Below are 21,842 nucleotides of genomic sequence, written 5' to 3'. Positions count from 1 at the left end.
TGAGTGTCTTATTCTGGTGACATGATGATCTATGCTTGGCTGCCATTTAACAAATATCTATGCTTGGCTGCCATTTAACAAATATTAGCCAACCTGCACTGTGTCTGCGAGCTGTTGGCTATAGAGAACACATGCAAAGACCAGAGTTGGAACATTCCCTATATAATAACATTTGGGTGGGACAAAACAAACAGTAGAGTTGAAAAGCTAATTTTAATTTAATCTCAAAAGTTATGGGGACAACGTCATCACGCACAGCCTTTTATCCACAACAAGTTAATTAGTTGTAAACATCTCTGGTGGGAAAATGTGCATATTGTTTTTAATGCAGAATTTAGAATATTCACATGAAAATCTGTCACCAACTGGATGGAAACCTACCTACGCTGACATACATTCACCCGTAATAAAGTGTGTACAAAACACAATGATTATTTGATATAACTTTACGGGGTGATTTCCCACTCTACTCATGGATTTTTTCCCCTTGCTGTCTTCACCTGCTACTGGGAAAACAGCCGTAAGACTACCAACACCTTCTAGAGAGACTTAAGTCTCCAATGACTGCTTAGATTGATAAATCTGCAATGAACGATGATTTGTTTCCCAATAAGTGCATGCAATATAACTGTATAACATTTCGATGACCAATAACAAAGCATTTAGGTTCTCATTTGAACCATGATCTAAACCCTAAAAAGATCATCAATTAACCTCACTTACAGTACATTGTGCAAACATAATTTAATATTCAGACAAATTAAATTGGTTTAGTATCTTTAGGTTATTTAGAATGCTCAAGACCAACCTATTTCTATCAAGTACTATTGATTTGGATGAAGAATGACATACACTATATACACACACAAAAGTATGTGGACACCCCTTCAAATTGGTGGATTGGGCTATTTCAGCCAGACATGTTGCGGACAAGTGTATAAAATCTAGCACACAGCCATGGAATCTCCACAGACAAACATTGACACTCACTACCGAGTTCCAAACTGCCTCTGGAAGAAACATCAGCACAAAAATGGTTTGTTTGTCAGGAGCGTCATGAAATACTTTTCCATGGCCGAGCAGCCGCACACAAGCCTAAGAACATCATACGCAATGCCAAGCGTTGGCTGGAGTGGTGTAAAGCTAGCCGCCGTTGGACTCTCGAGCAGTGGAAATGCGTTCTCTAGAGTGATGAATCACGTTTTACCATATGGCAGTCTGACTGACAAATCTGGGTTTGGCTGATACCAGGAGTAGGTCCTTTACTGTAGGGAAAACTTAAGACTACAGAATACAATGACATTCTAGACAATTCTGTACCTCCACCATTGTGGCAACAGTTTGGGGAAAGCCCTTTCCTGTTTTAGCATAACAATACCCCCGTGCACAAAGCGAGGTCCATACAGAAATGGTTTGTCAAGATCGTTGTGGAAGAACTTGACTGGCCTGCAGAGCCCTGACCTCAACCCCATCGCACACCTTTGGGATGAATTGGAAACCCAACTGCGAGTCAGGCCTAATTGCCCAACATCAGTGCCCAACCTCACTGATAGTCGTGGCTGAATGGAACCAAGTCCCTGCAGCAATGTTCCAGCATTTAGTAGAAAGCCTTCCCATAAGAGTGTTATAGCAGCAAAGGGGGGACAAATTCCATATTAATGCACAGGATTTTGGAATGAGATGTTTGATGAGCAGGTGTCCACATACTTTTGGTTATGTAGTGTACTTCATTCCACACCAACCACCATACATTTCTTCCAGGGGAGAGCTTTGAATCAAGTGACTTTAAACTAAGACTTATTAAATCAAAAGATCAAATACAAATAAAATCATATTTCAGGCTACACACCATGAAAAAGGAATTTAGCAAGCAACTGAAGAAAACATTCTTTACATAAATTTGAAATGAATTCTGATAAACTGAAACGAAAAGGTCTTACAGCAGGTATACTGTACATTATCAACAAGTGGACAAGACTACATTCAGCAGTTATATAGCATGAGAAGAATCTCAGAACTGTTATATTGACATGGCCTACGGTAACAGGCCCCGTATTCATAGGGCCTCAGAGTAAGAGTGCTGATCTAGTACCAGCCACCTTGCCTGACGACTCACCCCGAATGTATTTCCGCTGCCCTATCGATCGCTACATACATTCTGTCTGAAACCTACACCCTAGAAGTTGTTTGTGCGACTTCAAAATGAGGGGAGTTGTACAAAACAAATTCAATGGCGATTGGGTCATCTAACAAATCTAATCAGAGTATCACAGTTGATAATGTCACGTTGGCTGGCCCTAGCACAACTAATTGGTTTCTGGGACGAATTGGATAGGTCAGAATGTGCTTGCATTCTACAAATCATTGGGGGAGGCAAGCGATGTTGATTGGTAGCCAGGCAACCCCCCCATCCATACAGTCTTATTCATTATGATCTCAAAGTAAAAGCTGATCCTAGATCAGCACTACTACTCCGAGATGCTTTATTAATACAGACCCAGATATCTGGTGAGAGTTAAAGCAAGACAAAGAAAGGTGGAAGAAACATGATTAAAGTCGATTAGAAAATGAAAACAGAGAAATAATTATAATGTAAGAGTTACTATGCAACCAAATCCTTTTCATTACACCTTTGTGGCTTACATTTCTTAATTTACAATCTAATAAACCCCATGAGTGCTTTTCCCCCCGCAACCCAATTACATATGGGAAAGTGCTTCTCATACAGATATCCCCCCCCCTATTTTAATGATTACCACAATTGACCATTTTAATCAGAAAAGTATATATATATATATATATTTTTTAAATCACAAATGCTTTGAGCAACAGCCACCTTTGCAGTGTAACCTATTTGGCAGAACAGAGGATATGTATATAAAAGTGCCTTCCAAAATGATCGCAGAAATAAATAAAAATATCCTCAACCAAACGTTTGACTCCTTGTAGCATCAGGGGAAGAGTTCAATTGAGACCTCGTCTCAAGGGAGAATTCAGAGAAGTCTGTTCCATGACTTCGCAGACTGACTTGTCCATTGGCAATAGTAAATTGGGAGGTGATTCCAGAACGTGACGAGGCCTGGAACTGTGACCGGAAGTTCTGATCGAAGGTGCTGATTTGAAAAGTCTGATGCAACCCTTGAGCATCAGTCTTTTTCGAGGATGCAACTTCCTCCAGAAAGTCTTCGGTTGGCGACACAGCTGAGGGGGTCGTTTCGTCCCCTGAAAATGAGAAAGAATGCTGGGAATCCCCTACAAGTAGTCCAAAATGGGGTTTCTCCAAGGTAGAGCGTAGTGGAGAGTTCATCCCTGACCTACCAGTGGTAAACCTGCTGGGGGAAGGGTTCTGTTTCTCTGTGGAGAACAGAGGCTGGTTGGAGAGACTGGGGCTCTCGGTGACAAAGGTAAGACTCTGGCTGCTCAAGTAGCTATCGTTCTGGCTGGTCCTCTCCAGTGCTTGCTGAAGGAACTTTGAGTACTCATGCAGGAGGCTAGACTTCTCTGCTGGTGGGGCTTGAGGGTTACCTCCCAGGCTCTCTACCGGGCTGGCCTCAGACACATCCGAGGAGTTGATGGAGATGCTGGAGGTCACCTCTGTGTCAGCCACACTGAAAGAGATATCAGGTTGCCCATTGGCCTTGTTTGAGTAGTGGTCCAGGAGAGTCTGGAGAACCTCATCCGGGAGAACGTTCTTGTCGTGGTTGGACTTGCTCTCGACGCTCAACGGCTGGGGTTCCAAGATGGTGGCGGGAACAGTTTCGTCGATGACATTGGCCACTGCGGCTTGTCTAATGGAAGGCTGGGACGTGATGCTGCTTACATTCAGGGCATAATTGCGGTTGTTGGACAAAGTGGCCTGCTGGAGATACCTCTTCTTCTTCAGGAACTGCATTGCATCATCGTAGTTTGTGCTGCTGGATGCTGGTTTCGTCTGCCCCCCTTGGAGAGCATCTACTGGCTCCAGGTCAGAATTGGCCACATCCACATCCAGAAGACCTTGTTTGTCCACGATCTCAAACGTGTACCTGGTGATTTTGCCATCTTCAAAAGAGGACAAAGGGGACAGACTCACAGGTGGTTCGGGTTCAGTTGGTTGCTTCAAACTCCTCTTGGGGACCTTCTTAAGGACCAGCTTGGGAGGATGAATCTCCTCAGAGGAGAGATTCTCCCCACCCAGCCCCAAATGCTGCTCGCCGGACGAGTCTGGAAGCTCCACAGAATAATCTGCCACCACATACTCATCTTTGACCACCTTGGAGGTAACTGCATAGAGAGGTAGACATTCGATTTTGTTCGGTCTTTGCTCCACCTCCTTATCCATGGCGCCAAGAGAAGTGACCGTGGCAACGTCTTCAGTGACAGCAGCTGAGCATTGAGACTTGTCTGAAGTCTTCAAGCGTTTCTTCTTGGGCAGCGAGCACTCTTTGGCAGAGAAGGAAAAGCCCAGAGATTCTGTGTTGCGCAGGAGTCCTCCATCTTTCCCCGCTGCTGCAGCCTTGTGGGCTTTCCTCTCCTTCATCTCATGGCACATGCGCCTGTGCTTTAGAACCCGGTCAGTTCTGGAGAAGTACTGTGGAAAACAAACCGAATGGGTTTGTGGCATACATGGATAGTAGTAGAATAAATGTTTTTAAAGAAACGTCTGCATGCTATTTAAACCAGTTTTAAACTAGAATTTGAACTAGTGATGTATACTATTTGTGCCATCTTGGTAACTCCTAAGGTCATTGTCTATCATGGCAAACCATAGGAGTTGGCTATACAGCACAAACAGGCCATTGAGATGTGCTTTGATAACATAAATAACCAACCTGGTGGCAGTAGTCACATTGATAGGGCTTCTCTCCACTGTGGGTCCTTCTGTGCCTCTCCATGTGGTATTTCTGAATGAACCTCATGCCACACTCCTCACAGCGGAAGGGCTTCTCACCTGACAAAGTCAAAGGGACAGCTCATTCTGTGGGCTAGTAACATCAACATTCAACAGGTGGGATCTTTGACTAACCATTGGCTAACATAGTTAAATCATAGCTTCGTGGGGCATTCTCTTACCAGTGTGGATCTTCTCATGTCTCTGGAGAAGGTACTTCTGTATGAAGCGCATATCACACTGGCTGCACTGAAATGGCTTCTCACCTGAAACCAAGCAAGTTGGTCAGTCAAACCATATTTTTCTTGCTTATATTCAATGGGAAATTGTGTTAGTTACAATTTCTGCATAATGAGTAGGCTTACAGCATAGGGCCTAGATCATAGTTTTGTTAATTTAATGTAAAGCAAGAGGCTTGACTGTCATAAGACATACCAGTGTGGATGAATACATGTCTTTGTAGATGGTAGTTGGTTCGGAAGGCTGCGTTGCAGTGCACACACACATGACACTTTGGACTCTGGAGACCCAATGACCCATCCTCATTGATGGTGAGAATCTAAAAGAGAGATACATGGAAAGACAAGGACAAGAAATGTGTCAATTCACAATGTATTTACAACTGAAGCTGGGTGAGCCTTCACAAAATAATAATAATGGTTTTCATGTTGCTAGTCCCAAAATAAATATGTAATCTGCACAGACCATGTGGTTATAACCTGATTTAAATGCAAAATGTATTATACATTTGCACCTTGGCAGGAGAGCGCTGCTTTCGCTTCTTCTTCTTGTGACACTCTGTGAAGTCTCTGGGCTGTTTTCTTTCTTTCTTCCCCAGCATTAGTTGATCAGAAGTCAGCTTCAACTCTTGTTTGATGCTTACCTACAAAACATTGTTTAATGTTTGAATTTCACTGCTTAAAGTCAGTATGATTCATCGCTCAATGGGTGAATCTCAAAAGTCTTCAAAATGAAGACCGGGAGAAGAGAGGAAGTAAGGAATGCCGAAAGACTTGAGATTCACCCAGTGTCACAATTTACAGCATGTATGGCAAGAAGACTGGCAATAAGAATGTATGCATGACATGGACTCACAGGCAGCTTGTGTGAGAGTCTCTGATTCATTCCCCATTCCCTGCCATTCACAGTCTCCTCATGTACCACCATCTCATCAGTTGGGATCAGGTCATGGGACACCATTGAAACCCCTGTCAGGTCATCATCATCCTCTTCATCATCGTCTGCTAACAGGGGGTGGTGATCTAACCCCCGCTCGCCCAGGGTCATGACGACTGGACCTCCACCCCCTAACCCCACACTCTCATCCACTCCCCCACCACACTTCAGCAGCATCCCCTCCAGCTTGTCATCAATGTTCATCTTAACTTAGAGGGACCTACGTGTCTGTGGGGTCAAATGAGGACAGAAGTATTAGCTAGCTAACGAGTTACTGTAACTTAGTTAAAGACAACGAAAACATTTAGCTACATTTAAGAGGGGTCATCATTGAGTAATCTCGGGTTTAGCTGACAGTTACCTAGCTGAATAACTAACAAACAAAACCTTGTTTGTCAGCCAACTGAATAATTACTGTAGCCATCAACAATCCCGTTAAATCAAAATAACACAGCGAGCGTTAGCCTACTAACGTTAGCTAGTTTTAGTACTACGGCTATTGTACATAGTAGTAGCTAGGCTAACAACATAATATGTCGTTATAAAATAAATTGAGCGGTCAACTAGGTAACTAGCTAGCTAAATGAACTACATTTAGACGTTAGATGTTAAGGTGATTGGTAGCTTTAGCTAGCTAAACAACTGTACCTAAACAAGCAACACAACTAGCCAGCTAACGTTAGATAGCTATCAGTGTTGACAGGCAACGTAGCAGTAGCCTGTTAGCTAGCTTGCTAACTTGGTTAGCTGTGAATAGCAAACGTTAGCTAGCTAGGCCTGATCAGAAACAACAACCCAGAAGATCTGGTAAGAACTCAAGTCAAGATTTAGGTTAGCTTCACTCAAGTGAAATCGAGAAGAAGCTAATGCACGGCAGAAAACTGTTCACAACTAGCTAGCTGTCTAGATAACGTTTCTAACCAAATATATGTATTACTAACGTTAGCATTAGCTAAGATAGCTAACGTAACGTATTTAGACTGCTTACCTACTTTGGATTCTAATAAGGTCGTTTAGCAGTCATGATTAATCTGCAAAAGTGTATCCGCTGTGTGATATATGCCGCGAGAGAAAGAAACGTCACCGCATTTGGCACAACTGCAGTGCATGGGGAATGTTCGTTATACTATCTAGTTTGCGTTGTGATGTCGTTTACCTGTATCAAACATTTTGTAAGTAAACCAAGATAGACCACAACGTGTCGATTCCAATGGGAACAAATGAGTCATAGTGGGCAGAACAAGCAAGAAGATGGGCAGAGCCAAGCATAAGCTAGCGAGATCCTATTGGCGTGTTCTAGCACAAATCTGCATATGTCCATTAGGGAACGCCTACTCTGTAAAGTGCGCGAGTGCAATAACGCAATTGGTCTTCTAAACCTTCTAAACAACGTGATTTTAATAATCGTTTTCAAATTGTAAAGTCTACAAATCTTAGTCCACTCTTTTCATAACATAAATTAGTTTGGGGAACAGAACACTGTGTTTATATCAAATGTTTCATCAATGACAAAATTTGAAGAATGTCATCCAAAATCCATCTCGTTCCATTTTCTCTCACTACCCGCCTTCAGGTTTTCGCTCACTACCATATTTAGTAGTGAGTGGAAATGCCAAGCGGATGCTTCACATTTATACATCCAGTGAAATATCTGTCTCATTGTTCTATCTGTGCCTGTAGTGACTCGTGGAGCAAGCACTACAGTGTGTTCAGCAGACCTTTTCTACATATCTTTAGCGCGCTCGCACGCAGAACTAGAATATGACTACGCTACTATTTGTTCCCAAAACACGATGTTTAATGCATTCAAGAAACAGAATACTGTTTGACAGATAGTCATATCAAAACTTCCTCATTAACAAAAAATAAAACGAAGATTTGTTAAAGAACTTACTATTAAATCAATTAACTAGTACACCAATTAACTCATAGCTACTACATTAATCTGATTAGAGCACAACTGTATCACATAAATCACAGGGCAAACGGGGCCTAAAAATGTAAATTGATTCTAGTGCATTATTACCAAAACACTATTTTAAGTTAACAACAGATGGCAGCATTCACTGAACATTGATTGCTTCTGTCTGATAAACTCATAATGGAACAATTTGTATCTTTCAGTCAGCCTCCTTTCCTTTCCCATAGAAATATATACAATACCAGTCAAAAGTTTGGACACACCTACTCATTCCAGAGTTTTTCTTTATTTTTACTATTTCCTACATTGTAGAATAATAGTGAAGACATCAACACTATGACATAACACATGGAATCATGTAGTAACCAAAAAAAGTGTTATACAAATATATTTGAGATTCTTCAAAGTCGCCACCCTTTGACTTGATGACAGCTTTGCACACTCTTGGCATTCTCTCATCCAGATTCATGAGGTAGTCACCTGGAATGCATTTCAATTAACAGGCGTGTCTTGTTAAAAGTACATTTGTGGCATTTCCTTCCTTAATGCATTTCAGCCAATTATTTAAGTTGTGACAAGGTAGGAATGTTATAAAGAAGATAGCCCTATTTGGTAAAAGACCAAAACCATAGTATGTCAAGAACAGCTCAAATAAGCAAAGAGATGACTTGTTCATTACTTTAAGACATGAAGTTCAGTCAATCTCAATTCAACAAATTTTCAAGTTTCTTCAAGTGCAATCGCAAAAACAAAGCACTGTGACGAAACTGCCTCTCATGAGGACCGCCACAGGAAAGGAAGACCCAGAGTTACCTCTGCTGCAGAGGATAAGTAAATTAGAGTTATCAGCCTCAGACATTGTAGCCCAAATAAATGTTTCAGAGTTCAAGTAACAGACACATCTCAACATCAACTGTTGAGAAGAAACTGTGTGAATCTGGCCTTCATATTTTAATTGTAGAGTGAAGGAAAAGCTGTAATCAAAGGGTGGCTACTTTGAAGAATATAAAATATATATACAGTTGAAGTCGGAAGTTTACATAAACCTTAGCCAAATACATTTAAACTCAGTTTTTCACAATTCCTGAAATTTAATCGTAGTAAAAATGTCCCTGTCTTAGGTCAGTTAGGATCACCACTTTATTTTAAGAATGTGAAATGTCAGAATAATAGAAGAGAGAATGATTTAATACAGCTTTTATTTATTTATTTATTCACATTCCCTGTGAGTCAGAAGTTTACATACACTTAATTAGTATTTGGTAGCATTGCCTTTAAATTGGTTAACTTGGGTCAAACATTTCAGGTAGCCTTCCACAAGCTTCCCACAATAAGTTGGGTGAATTTTGGCCCATTCCTCCTGACAGAGCTGGTGTAACTGAGTCAGGTTTGTAGGCCTCTTTGCTCGCACATGCTTTTTCAGTTCTGCCCACACATTTTCTATGGGATTGAGGTCAAGGCTTTGTGATGGCCATTCCAATACCTTGACTTTGTTGTCCTTAAGCCATTTTGCCACAACTTTGGAAGTATGCTTGGGGTCATTGGAAGAGCCATTTGTGACCAAGCTTTAACTTCCTGACTGATGTCATGAGATGTTGCTTCAATATATCCACAAAATGTTCCTCCCTCATGATGCCATCTAGTTTGTGAAGTGCACCAGTCCCTCCTGCAGCAAAGCACCCCCACAACATGATGCTGCCACCCCCGTGCTTCACAGTTGGAATGGTGTTCTTCGGCTTGCAAGCGTTCCCCTTTTTCCTCCAAACATGATGGTCATTATGGCCAAACAGTTCTATTTTTGTTTCATCAGACCAGAGGACATTTATACAAAAAGTATGATATTTGTCCCAATGTCCAGTTGCAAACCGTAGTCTGTCTTTTATATGACGGTTTTGGAGCAGTGGCTTCTTCCTTGCTGAGCGGCCTTTGAGGTTATGTCGATATAGGACTCGTTTTACTGTGGATATAGATACTTTTGTACCTGTTTCCTCCAGCATCTTCACAAGGTCCTTTGCTGTTGTTCTGGGATTGATTTGCACTTTTCGCACCAAAGTACGTTCATCTCTAGGAGACAGAACACATCTCCTTCCTAAACAGTATGATGGCTGCGTGGTCCGATGGTGTTTATACTTGCGTACTATTGTTAGAAGAGATGAACGTGGTACCTTCAGGCATTTGGAAATTGTTCAAGGATGAACCAGACCTGTCGAGGTCTACAATTTTTTTCCTGAGGTCTTGGCTGATTTATTTAGACTTTCCCATGATGTCAAGGAAAGAGGCATTGAGTTTGAAGGTAGGCCTTGAAATACATCCACAGGTACACCTCCAATTGACTCAAATGATGTCAATTAGCCTATCAGAAGCATCTAAAGCCATGACATAATTTTCTGGAATTTTCCAAGCTGTTAAAAAGGCACAGTCAACATAGTGTATGTAAACTTTTGTGAAACAGAATTATAAATTAAATAATCTGTCTGTAAACAATTGTTGGAAAAAAATTGCTCGTGTCATGCACAATGTAGATTCACTTGCCAAAACTAGTTTGTAAACAAGAAATTTGTGGAGTGGTTGAAAAACGAGACTCCAACATAAGTGTATGTAAACTTCCAACTTCAACTGTAGATTTGTTTAACAATTATTTGGTTATTACGTGATTCCTTGTGTTATTCATAGTTTAGATGTCTGCACTATTATTCTACAATAGTTAAGTAGAAAATAGTAAAATTAAAGAAAACCCCTGGAATGAGTAGGTGTTTCCAAACTTTTGACTGGTAGTGTATATACATATATTACACATTCTCTAAACTTTGTTTTGTCTTGAGTAAAAACATGATTTAAGGACTGACAACTATACTTCATATTTATTAGTGTATTTTTGGCACAATGATTACAACCGCATAAACAGTATACATTTCCTGCCGGTGCTCTGATCTCATCCCAAATGAATGATTAACATTACACCTCCTCCCCTGGCCCTTAGAGTGAACTAAAATACAAGAGGCCTGGGGTTGTCTCAAATTGCACCCTTCCCTATATATAGTGCACTACATTTGAAAAGTATACACTACATAGGGAATAGGGAGCCATTTGGACCGCCTCCCCAGTACACATAAAGCACCAACATAAGGCAATTATCACATCCTGTTTTTCCTGTGACCTTCCTATTCCTTTGGCTAGATTTATCAAAAGCACTGAACCACCCACTCTTCAGAAATGACAACACTGCCATTCATCATAGTGGCTACTTAAGACCAAGTGCCAGATTACAACCTTGAATGGCAAAGTACAGAAAGGCCTTTAAATATACAAAAACATCCGAAAAGGTTGAACCACTTATTTAGTACACTGGGACAATGCAATGAGAGAGTAGAGAAAACAGAAACGTCAATATACCAACCACATGGTCCACTCAAGAGAGTAAAACATTTACAAAAGCAGAATCAGTAAAGTATGCATGAAAATAACAAAAAAGTAAAGAATATTGTTCTTAAAACACAAATCTCATTACCTTATTTTTAACATTGTGTAAAAGGCAGCATTGGAAAATTAGCTTCAGTCCACATTTCTTGCCATCGCTATAAACACAGTGAAAGTGCTTAGTGATTTTCCTTACAAAAATCCAAGTTTCAGCAAAATTAAATGTGTACGAAAAAACGAATACATTTGAGAAAAAACTGCAATTGCAAGTGGACAAATCTAAGCAGCCAGCAATCAGACATGATAAAGACATAGAAAAGGAATAAACTGATTATCTTCTTGTGTATAACTGATCAAAACACCTCTCAGTATGCTGCCATGGCTACTTCAGCAGAATGAATGTCCAGGAATGAGTCCCAAAAACAACCCTTATTCCCTATATATAGTGCATAGACTCCACAGAGCTCTGGTCAAAAGTGGTGAAATATATAGGGAAAAGAGTGCCATTTGGGATGCAAGCTCCAGGAGGAGTCCCCTGAAAATAAGCCTGTTCTGGCAGTTTTTTTGAAGGGTCTGCTTTGGCCTTGAAGATCACATCTTGTTGAAACACTCCTTTGCGTTGGTCCACACTTGTATTCCCTGAGAGCGAGAGAGAGCGAGCGAGAGCGAGAGAGAGCGAGAGAAACAGAGAGAAAAATAAGTATTTAACAACATATTTGGCATTGATAAAATGACACAAAATAAATATTTCCAGGCAGAATACTCTATATGTTTGAAGTATCTGTGGGTAGGTGTCACCTACCTTTTTGCACATGCTGATCTGCATGACCGCATAGCTAATTAGGGCCTCCTTCAGGTCCCGGTCCTTCTGGTCCTTAAAACGTTCAATGTCTACCCAGGCAGTCTTCACAAACTCACTGGGGAGACAGACTTGCTTTAGAACCTTCTCAAATAATTGAAATGAAAAAATATGGTCAGCTGTTCAAACTTTCAAAGCAGCTGATTAGAGCAGCAAATTTAGTGATTCAATTATAACATGCTAGACAAATCGACTGACAGAGACAGAGCGAAAAAGATGGAGACAGAGAGAAGAGATTGAGAATGGAGGGTTTCTCACTCGCTCTCGGTGTTCTTCTCTTTAACAGCCTCCTCTCCCTCCTTTAGCTGCTGTTCTAACACTTGTAACTTAGCCTCCCTCTGCTCTGCAGTCTCCTGGCCAAACAGCTTACTGGTCATCCCCTTCAGTGAGAACGTCCGCACAGTCTGAACACAGGGAGGGAAAGAAACATTCCATCTGGCCAGTCGGGTTTGGATAAGTTTAACTTTGATAAATTCAATGTACGCATTTCTGTGCTTGCTACTGTATGTGATCTATTGTGTCATTATCTTCTGGTGAGTTCCATGGCTCTTTAGAAACTGGTTCATTCCCAAATGGCAAACTATACCCTACTGTACACTTTGTATTTGGGCCGACCCCAATTAGTCGACTGGTCGTTTGTCTGGTCTTAGGCTATTGGTCAACCGAGATTGTGTGTCTACTCGACTAACACACACACACACACCAAAAGTTGACAACCCTACTTATTCCAGGGTTTCTCTTTATTTAAACAAATGTTGCACTATATTGTACAATAGTGGAGACAACAAAACTATGACACATTTGGAATATTTGAGATTCAACGTAGCCACCCTTTGCCTTGATGAGAGCTTCACACACACTTCAGACCCCTTGCCCCTTTTCCACATTTTGTTATGTTACAGCCTTTTTCTAAAATGGATTAAATACATTTCCCCCCCTCTGTCTGTCCAAACTTGTTTGGAGTCCACGTGTGGTAAATTCAATTGATTGGACATGATTTGGAAAGGCAACCACCTGTCTATATAAAGTCCCACAGTTGACAGTGCACATCAGAGCAAAAACCAAGCCATGAGGTCGAAGAAATTGTCCATAGAGCTCAGAGACAGGATTGTGTTTTGGCACAGATCTGGGGAAGGGTACCAAAAAAATGTCCAAGAAAACAGTGGCCTTCATCATTCTTAAAATTGAAGAAGTTTGAATCCACCAAGATTCTTCCTAGAGCTGGCCGCCCGGCAAAACTGAGCAATCGGGGTAGAAGGGCTTTGGTCAGGGAGGTGACCAAGAAACTGATGGTCACTCTGACAGTGCTCCAGAGTTCCTCTGTGGAGATGGGAGAAACTTCCAGAAGGACAAACATCTCTGCAGCATTCCACCAATCAGGCCTTTATGGTAGTGTGGCCAGACTGAAGCCACTCCTCAGTAAAAGGCACATGAAAGCCCGCATGGAGTTTGCCAAAAGGCACCTAAAGGACTCTCATCAGAAACAAGATTCTCTCGTTTGATGAAAGCAAAATAAACTCTTTGGCCTGAGTGCCAATAGTAACATCTGGATGAAACCTGGAACCATCCCTACGGTGAAGCATGGTGGTGGCAGCATCACGCTATGGGGGATGTTTTTCAGCGGTAGGGACTGGGAGACTAGTCAGGATCGAGGGAAAGATGAACAGTGCCAAGCACAGAGAGATCTTTGATGAAAACCTGCTCCAGAGTGCTCAGGACCTCGGAAGGTGTACCTTCGCCCCAGTCTAACAGGACCCCCAAACCCAAGAATACAGCAAAGACAACACAGAAGTGGCTTCGGGACAAGTTTCTGAATGTCCTTGAGTGGCCCAGCCAGAGTCCGGACTTGAACATCTCTGAAGAGACCTGAGAATAGTTGTGCAATGACGCTGCCCATCCAACCTGACAGAGCTTGAGTGTATCTGCGTTTTACAAAGCACACCTGTTAATTGAAATGCATTCGAGGTGACTACCTCATGAAGCTGGTTGAGCGAATGCCAAGAGTGTGCAAAGCTGTCATCAAGGCAAAGGGTGGCTACTTTGAAGAATCTAAAATATATTTTGATTTGTTTAACACTTTTTTGGTTACTACATGATTCCATGTGTGTCATTTCATAGTTTGTCTTCACTATCACTATTATTCTACAATGTAGAAAAAAAGAGAAAGAAAAACCCTTGAATGAGTAGGTGTCCAAACGTTTGACTGGTACTGTATATAACAACTCACCCCAGTGACCAGTTCCTCCTTCTGCTGTTTCTTACAGGCTAGGTCCAGTGCAACCATCTCCAGCTCAAACTGTGTCAACTCATGCTTTCTGCATACCGCCCTGCAGAAACAGAGGCCTTTGCTGATCATCATGGCTGCTACTGGATGTACTGATGCCTAGCTGCTTATTATGGTTGCTACTGTACATGTATGATCATTATGCACCATACACACACAGGGTCAGAGGGCTGTTCTATAGATTCAATGAGGGGGGCTCAGTGAGTACACTATGACTGCCTTGGGAATTTTGTCCACACAGGTCTTCGTCAAGGTAACGTGAGGATGTGAAGCTACCTACATAACACATACAACCTAGGGCACACTGACTAGTGATTTGGCATGATGATCTTCAGGGGCGTCAAACCTATTTTGCAACGGGGGCCATCTTCAATGAGGTCTGGAGGGCCGCATCAAAATTGGATGTACTGCCTTGCTGACAAAATTTGCTAAAAATAGTCCTCTATCCATCATTATTGAAATGTTGATGCTCCCTAGGACAGTGATTATTAGCAAGATGGACAGACAAGAAACTATAATTTCTACACATTCTCAATTTGATTTTAGTCATTATAAAGTATATTGAGTTTGTGCGCAATATATTTTGTTTTAACTCAAACCACCCGTGGGCCAGATTAGACCAATCGCAGGTCATATGTTTGACACCCCTGGTTAATATAGTGATATGTACTTGGCCTACAAAAGCAGTCCCAGTGTAGTAAATACCTTAGTGCATCAGTATAGAACAGGTACTCCTTCAGCTGATCAGCATAGTGCTCCTCCTCCTCCAGAATATCATCTACAGAAGCAGCATACCTGTAGACAAGACGGTAGTCCATATGAATACATTTGCTTTACAACAATCACACCTTTAACAGAGGGATGGGGAACTACATATGCTTTACTCCCCCAGAGTCAGATGAACTCGTGGATACCATTTTTATATCTCTGCGTGCAGTTTGAAGGAAGTGGCTAACTAACGCAAATGCTAGTAGACATCACAGACTTCCAGTCATTGCACTAATGCTAGTTAGCATTGGCTCACGAAACTAACACCAACTCCCTTCATAATGGACACAGAGACTGGTATCCATGAGCTCATCTCACTCTGGGGAAGTAGTTAACGGGCCTCATTGACAAAATCCTGAGGTATCCCTTTAAAAGCTATAGGTACCTGCATCCCAAATGGCACCCTATATAGTGGACTACCTTCGACCAGGGCCCAAAGGGAATAAATAGGGAGCCATTTGGGACTCAAACGTTGACAGAAATTCTGCCTTCCTTGATACGCCTCAGTGGCCAAGCGCTGTGACCCTAGACCTCTAGAACCGAGTCCTACAATCTAGTAACCATCAGTGACGGGGTAGGGGCTAATCATGTTATTACTGAGGTGTGGGTGCGTGTTACTACTCCAAGGACAGGGCCCCGAGACCACTCATGTCACTCAAAGAGAACTATACACAGCACCCAAGTTGAAAGTAAAAGCCTCTGGCTATTTGCCAGCCAGTTCTCAGTTTGAACCCAGAACCTTCACAACTCAAGTCACCCCAGTCCTCATGGTCAGCTACCTGCTACAGCAGACTCTATGCTTCAAATATGAAATGCTTTCAAATCAAAACACGGTAAATGTGTTGTATAGCTTAACTAGGAACCATGTAATATGTACAGCGTTGCTGGGGGGGGGGGATTGGCGTTATGCAACACCTCGACATATCAGCTACTTTAGTGAGTCTGTATGAGGTCACAGAGGGTAAGGAAAGAGGTTGGCTGTGTCTGAAATGGCAACATTTTCACTATATATTGCATAATTTTTTGACATACAATCCTGTTGTAATCTAATAAAATTGTTATGATTAATATGGTAGATTACTGCATGGTTACAACTAAATTGCCTTAGTGTTAGTGTTTAACCTGAGATTGGGAGTTCGATCCCCGGTCGAATCATACCAAAGACTGTATAACTGGAACCAGATGAGTCTCTGCTTGGGACTCTTTTATTTTACCGTAATTTAACCAGGTAGTCCAGTTGAGAACAAGATAAAGCAAAGCAGTTCGACAAAAACAACAGAGTTGCACATGGGATAGACAAATGTACAGTCAAAAACACAATAGAAAAATCTATATACAGTGTGTGCAAATGTAGTATGATTAGGGAGGTAAGGCAATAAATAGGCCATAGTGGCAAAATAATTACAATTTAGCATTACCACTGGAGTGATAGATGTGAAGATGATGATGTGCAAGTAGGGATACTGAGGTGCAAAAGAGCAAAAATAAATAACAATATGGGGATGAGGTAGTTGGATGGGCTATTTACAGGTGCAATGATCGGTAAGCTGCTCTGACAGCTGATGCTTAAAGTTAGAGAGGGAGATGCAAGACTCCAGCTTCAGTGATTTTTTTGGCAGCAGAGAACTGGAAGGAAAGGCGGCCAAAGGAGGTGTTGGCTTTGGGGATGAACAGTGAAATATACCTGCTGGAGCGCGTGCTACGGATGGGTGTTACTATGGTGACCAATGAGCTGAGATAAGGCAGGGTTTTACCTAGCAAAGACTTATAGATGACCTGGAGCCAGTGGGTTTGGCGACGAATATGAAGCGAGGGCCGGCAAACGGGAGCACACAGGTCGTAGTGGTGGGTAGTATATGGGGCTTTGGTGACAAAACAGATGGCACTGTGATAGACTACGTCCAATTTACTGAGTAGAGTGTTGGAGGCTATTTTGTAAATGAGATTGTTGAAGTCTAGGATAGGTAGGATAGTACATTTTATGAGGGTATGTTTAGCAGCATGAGAGAAGGAGGCTTTGTTGCGAAATAAGATTCTAGATTTAATTTTGGATTGGAGATGCTTTAATGTCAGTCTGGAAGGAGAGTTTACAGTCTAACCAGACACCTAGGTATTTGCAGTTGTCCACATATTCTGTCAGAACCGTCCAAAGTAGTGATGCTAGTCGGGCGGGCAGGTGCGGGCAGCGATCGGTTGAAGAGCATGCATTTAGTTTTACTAGCATTTAAGAGCAGTTGGAGGCCACAAAAGGAGTGTTGTATGGCATTGAAGCTCGTTTGGAGGTTTGTTAACACAGTGTCAAAAGAAGGCCCAGGTGCATACAGAATGGTGTTGTCTGCGTAGAGGTGGATCAGAGAATCACCAGCAGCAAGAGCGACATCATTGATGTATACATAGAAAAGAGTCGGCCCGAGAATTGAACCCTGTGGAACCCCCATAGAGACTGCCAGCGGTCCGGACAACAGGCCCTCCAATTTCACACACTGAACTGTCTGGCTTTGGCCAGGTTGATGAAGACGGCTGCACAGTACTGTCTTTTATCGACGGCAGTTATGATATCGTTTAAGACGTTGAGCATGGCTGAGGTGCACCCATGACCAGCTCGGAAACCTGATTGCATAGCGGAGAAGGTACAGTGAGATTCGAAATGGTTGGTGATCTGTTTGCTTACTTGTATTTCGAACATTTTAGAAAAGGAAGGGCAGCATAGATATGGGTCTGTAACAGTTTGGGTCTAGAGTGTCTCCCCCTTTGAAGACGGGGATGACCGCGGCAGCTTTTCAATTTTTAGGGATCTCAGATGATACGAAAGAGACTGAACAGGCTAGTAATAGGGGTTGCAACCATTGAGGCGGATCATTTTAGAACGAGGGGGTACAGATTGTCTAGCCCAGCTGATTTGTAGGGGTCCAGATTTTGCAGCTCTTTCAGAACATCTGCTATCTGGATATGGATGAAGGAGAAGCGGAAGGGGGATTGGGCAAGTTGCTGCGGGGGGGTGGGGGGGGTGCTGAGCTGTTGGCTGGGGTAGCCAGGTGTAAAGCATGGCCAGACGTAGAAAAATGCTTATTGAAATTCTCGATTTATCGGTGGTGACAGTGTATCCTAGCCTCAGTGCAGTGGGCAGCTGGGTGGAAATGCTCTTATTCTCCACGGACTTTACAGCCCCCCCCAAAAAAAAAATTGTTTGAAAAAGCTAGCCTTTGCTTTCCTGTATATTGGTTCCTAACTTCCCTGAAAATGTGCATATCGCGGGGGCTATTCGATGATAATGAGTACGCCACAGGATGTTTTTGTGCTGGTCAAGGGCAGTAAAGTCTGGAGTGAACCAAGGGCTATATCTGTTCTTAGTTCTACATTTTTTGAATGGGGCATTCTTATTTAAGATGGTGAGGAAAGCACTTAAAGAATAACCAGGCATCCTCTACTGACGGGATGTAGTCAATATACTTCAAGGATACCCGGGCCAGGTCGATTAGAAAGGCCTGCTCGCTGAAGTGTTTTAGGGAGCGTTTGACAGTGATGAGGGATGGTCGTTTGACTGCGGAACCATTACACACAGGCAATGAGGCAGTGATCGCTGAGATCCTGGTTGAAGACAGCATAGGTGTATTTTGAGGGCAGGTTGGTCAGGATGATCTCTAGGAGGGTGCCCCTGTTTACAGATTTAGGGTTGTACCTGGTAGGTTGCTTGATAATTTGTGTGAGATTGAGGGCATCTAGCTTAGATTGTTTAGTTTAGGTCACCTAACAGTATGAACTCTGAGGATAACTGGGGGGCAGTCAATTCACATATGGTGTCCAGGGCGCAGCTGGGGGTTGAGGGGGGGGGGTCTATAACAAGCAGCAACAGTGAGAGACTCGTTTCTGGTAAGGTGGATTTCTAGTAGAAGCTCAAACTGTTGGGGCACAGACCTGGATAGTATGACAGAACTCTGCAGGCTAACTCCACCCCCTTTGGCAGTTCTATCTTGATGGAGAATGTTGTAGTTGGGATGGAAAATGTAGAATTTCAGACACGGCTAGGACAGGGTTGGCAGAGTGTGCGAAAGCAGTGAATAAAACAAACTTAGGGAGGAGGCTTCTGATGTTAACCTGCAGGAAACCAAGCCTTTTACGGTTACAGAAGTCAACAAATGAGAGCGCCTGGGGAATAGGTGTGGTACTGGGGGCTACAGGGCCTAGGTTAACCTCTACATCACCAGAGGAACAGAGGAGTAGGATAAGGGTACAGCTAAAGGCTGTATGAACTGGTCGTCTAGTGCTTTGGGAACAGAGTAAAAGGAGCAGATTTCTGGGCGTGGTAGAATAGATTCAGGGATAATGTACAGACAAGGGTATGGTAGGATGTGAGTACAGTGGAGTTGAGTGACGATGAGAGAGATTGTACCTCTGGGGGCACCAGTTAAGCCAGGTGAGGTCTCTGCATGTGTCGGGGGTGGGACAAAAGAGCCATCTGAGGCATGTTGAGACTGTGGGCTCTACAGGACTGGGGGCTCTACAGTGAAATAAAACAATAAGTACTAACCGAGACAGTAGTAGACACGGCATATTGACATTCGAGAGGCATAAAGCAATCAAGGGTGTTAATCGGGAGAGCTAAGACAACAATGGGTAAATGGCGATGAATGGGCAGAGAGGGTTAGTTAGGTATGCACATGACCTGAGTTCTAGGTTGGGGCCGACAGGTAAACAAAAAGAGGTACCGCGTTATTGAACAGTCCAGCAGGCATCAGCTTTGTAGCCGAGTGATCATAGGGTCCAAAAAGCAGCAATAGGAGAGTCAGGGAGCCATTCGGTAGTCGCTACTATGTTAGGCGAGCCGGAGACAACGGCGTTCAGAAAGCTAGCGGGCCGGAGCTAGCGGATGGGTCTTCGGCGACAGCGCAATGGAAAAGCCTGTTGAAACCACAACAGACGATTACGTTGGCAGACCAGTTGTGTTGGACAGGCGGGGCTCCATGTTGACAATAAAGGGTCCAGGCCAATTGGAAAAAGTGGTATTGTAGCCCAAGAAGATAGCTGGTATACTGGCCTTGCGCGAGGCTAGCTCAAGGCTAACCAGTGCTCGCTTCGGGACAGAGTCGTTAGCTAACAATAGCCACTCAATTGCAGCTAGCTAGCGGCGATGATCCGGTGTAATGGTCCAGAGCTTGCGGCAGGAATCCGGTGATGTGGTAGAGAAGCAGTCCGATATGTTCTGGGTTGATATCGCGCTGTGCAGACTGGTAGGTATTATCCGAGCTAAAGCTGGCTGGTGTCCGAGCTAAAGGTTAAGACTGCTAGCCGTGGCTAACGAAGACTGGTAGCTAGTTAGCTGGCTAGCTCCTGAAGGAGGTTCCAGTTATAAGGAATAAAAATAGCAGATCTGTACCTTATTGGGTGTGGCAGTTTGCAGGAAAGTATATTAGTTTGTATATAGAAAGTGAGATTAAAATATATAAAATAAAAAACTGACTATTTACACAGGATAAGACAAAGCATTGAGTGGACAGATTGGTGGTAAGGCCCTGAAATAGACTAGCTTCCTGTCCAGGAGGTGTACTTGTACATCATACTGCCTCAAGCTACAGAAACAGCTTGTATAAGCCAAACTTGTGCAAGGCTACTTACCTACAACTCAGTTTGTTCGTGTATCACTAGGTAGGTTTCCAACCAATTGGTAAGAGATTTTCATGCAAATATTCCAGTAACCGCATAAAACAAATACACATTTTCCCAGTAGTGGAATGCGTCCACCAAATGGACTTGTTCCAGATAAAAATGTGTGTGATGAAGTACAGTAGTGCACACAAAATATACTTTTCGCTGAAGTTTTCCATCACATTTTCAACTCTACCGTCAATTGTGTGGGAGAACCACACACCATATCATCGCATGACTCCAAATTTACTTCGACATGCTGGTTATTATATCAATATTTGCACCTAAAGGCATTTCCAATAACATTTTGAGCATAATTAATTTTTACAGATACAAAAAGATTTCACCATGTCGAACGAACAAATGATCTGTCGGCATTTATACAATTACACTGAAACTACCTGTTTCCATCACAGCTGTCATGATTTTGTTTTGGACGATATGACTTTACTCGCATAAAAGCTGTGGAAGGAAATGTGGTTATTGAAAACACTTACGCATCCATGTGATGGCCAGCACTTTGCAGTCCATCTCCCATCTCTTTCTCTATGGCACTCCACTCACTGTCCAACACATGCACAGAGAACATACTTCACAAAAAAACACAAGTATGCATTTGACATACACTTAAAACATTACAGTGCATAATGCAACAGCTTTATACACACACACACACACACGTCATCCTTTCGTCCAAACACACGACTCTTACCTGAAGACTCGTCCATAGTTTCCATGCACTTTGTACACCCCATACAGTCGATCTGCTACCCTCTGAGTGGATGAAGAAGGTCAAGTTCTAGGTTAAATTTCACAGTTTCTTTGATACTGCTGCTTCCATGTTATATTACATATGGTGTTATGAAACAGAGACAATAGTGAGGTAGTGTCGCAGACAGCCGCT

General features: G+C 42.6%; 2 protein-coding genes across 5 annotated transcripts in view; both read right to left on the bottom strand.

Annotated features, from left to right (window-relative positions):
* Nucleotides 1–199: 199 nt before the first annotated feature.
* LOC139380811 (zinc finger protein 148-like) lies at nucleotides 200–7,273 on the bottom strand. Of its 3 annotated transcripts, none has more exons than XM_071123873.1 (7): nucleotides 7,035–7,273; nucleotides 5,966–6,274; nucleotides 5,625–5,753; nucleotides 5,306–5,429; nucleotides 5,053–5,136; nucleotides 4,812–4,930; nucleotides 200–4,570 (listed from the first exon to the last, which is right to left on the bottom strand). In XM_071123873.1, the coding sequence occupies exons 2-7, from the start codon at nucleotides 6,248–6,250 to the stop codon at nucleotides 2,924–2,926; spliced, it is 2,388 nt and encodes a 795-aa protein (XP_070979974.1). In that variant the 5' UTR covers nucleotides 6,251–6,274; nucleotides 7,035–7,273; the 3' UTR covers nucleotides 200–2,923. The 3 variants fall into 3 exon arrangements, with proteins under 3 accessions (XP_070979974.1, XP_070979976.1, XP_070979975.1); XM_071123875.1 differs by having other exon boundaries at nucleotides 306–4,570; nucleotides 7,203–7,272; XM_071123874.1 differs by having other exon boundaries at nucleotides 306–4,570; nucleotides 7,039–7,224.
* Nucleotides 7,274–10,809: 3,536 nt separating this feature from the next.
* LOC139380810 (sorting nexin-4-like) overlaps nucleotides 10,810–21,842 on the bottom strand; it is a 16,539-nt gene continuing 5,506 nt past the window's right edge. For both annotated transcript variants that reach the window (XM_071123872.1, XM_071123871.1), the window contains exons 8-14: nucleotides 21,651–21,712; nucleotides 21,436–21,501; nucleotides 15,233–15,322; nucleotides 14,471–14,570; nucleotides 12,502–12,647; nucleotides 12,187–12,301; nucleotides 10,810–12,023 (exon numbers count right to left, since the gene is read on the bottom strand). In XM_071123872.1, the coding sequence (XP_070979973.1) occupies nucleotides 11,976–12,023; nucleotides 12,187–12,301; nucleotides 12,502–12,647; nucleotides 14,471–14,570; nucleotides 15,233–15,322; nucleotides 21,436–21,501; nucleotides 21,651–21,712 (627 nt within the window). In that variant the 3' untranslated portion in view covers nucleotides 10,810–11,975. The remainder of the gene's footprint in view (nucleotides 12,024–12,186; nucleotides 12,302–12,501; nucleotides 12,648–14,470; nucleotides 14,571–15,232; nucleotides 15,323–21,435; nucleotides 21,502–21,650; nucleotides 21,713–21,842) is intronic.

The sequence above is a fragment of the Oncorhynchus clarkii genome, chromosome 22 (assembly GCF_045791955.1).
Source record: "Oncorhynchus clarkii lewisi isolate Uvic-CL-2024 chromosome 22, UVic_Ocla_1.0, whole genome shotgun sequence".
In the NCBI taxonomy this organism is placed as follows: Eukaryota; Metazoa; Chordata; class Actinopteri; order Salmoniformes; family Salmonidae; genus Oncorhynchus; species Oncorhynchus clarkii.
This window is presented reverse-complemented; position numbering and strand designations above follow the sequence as displayed.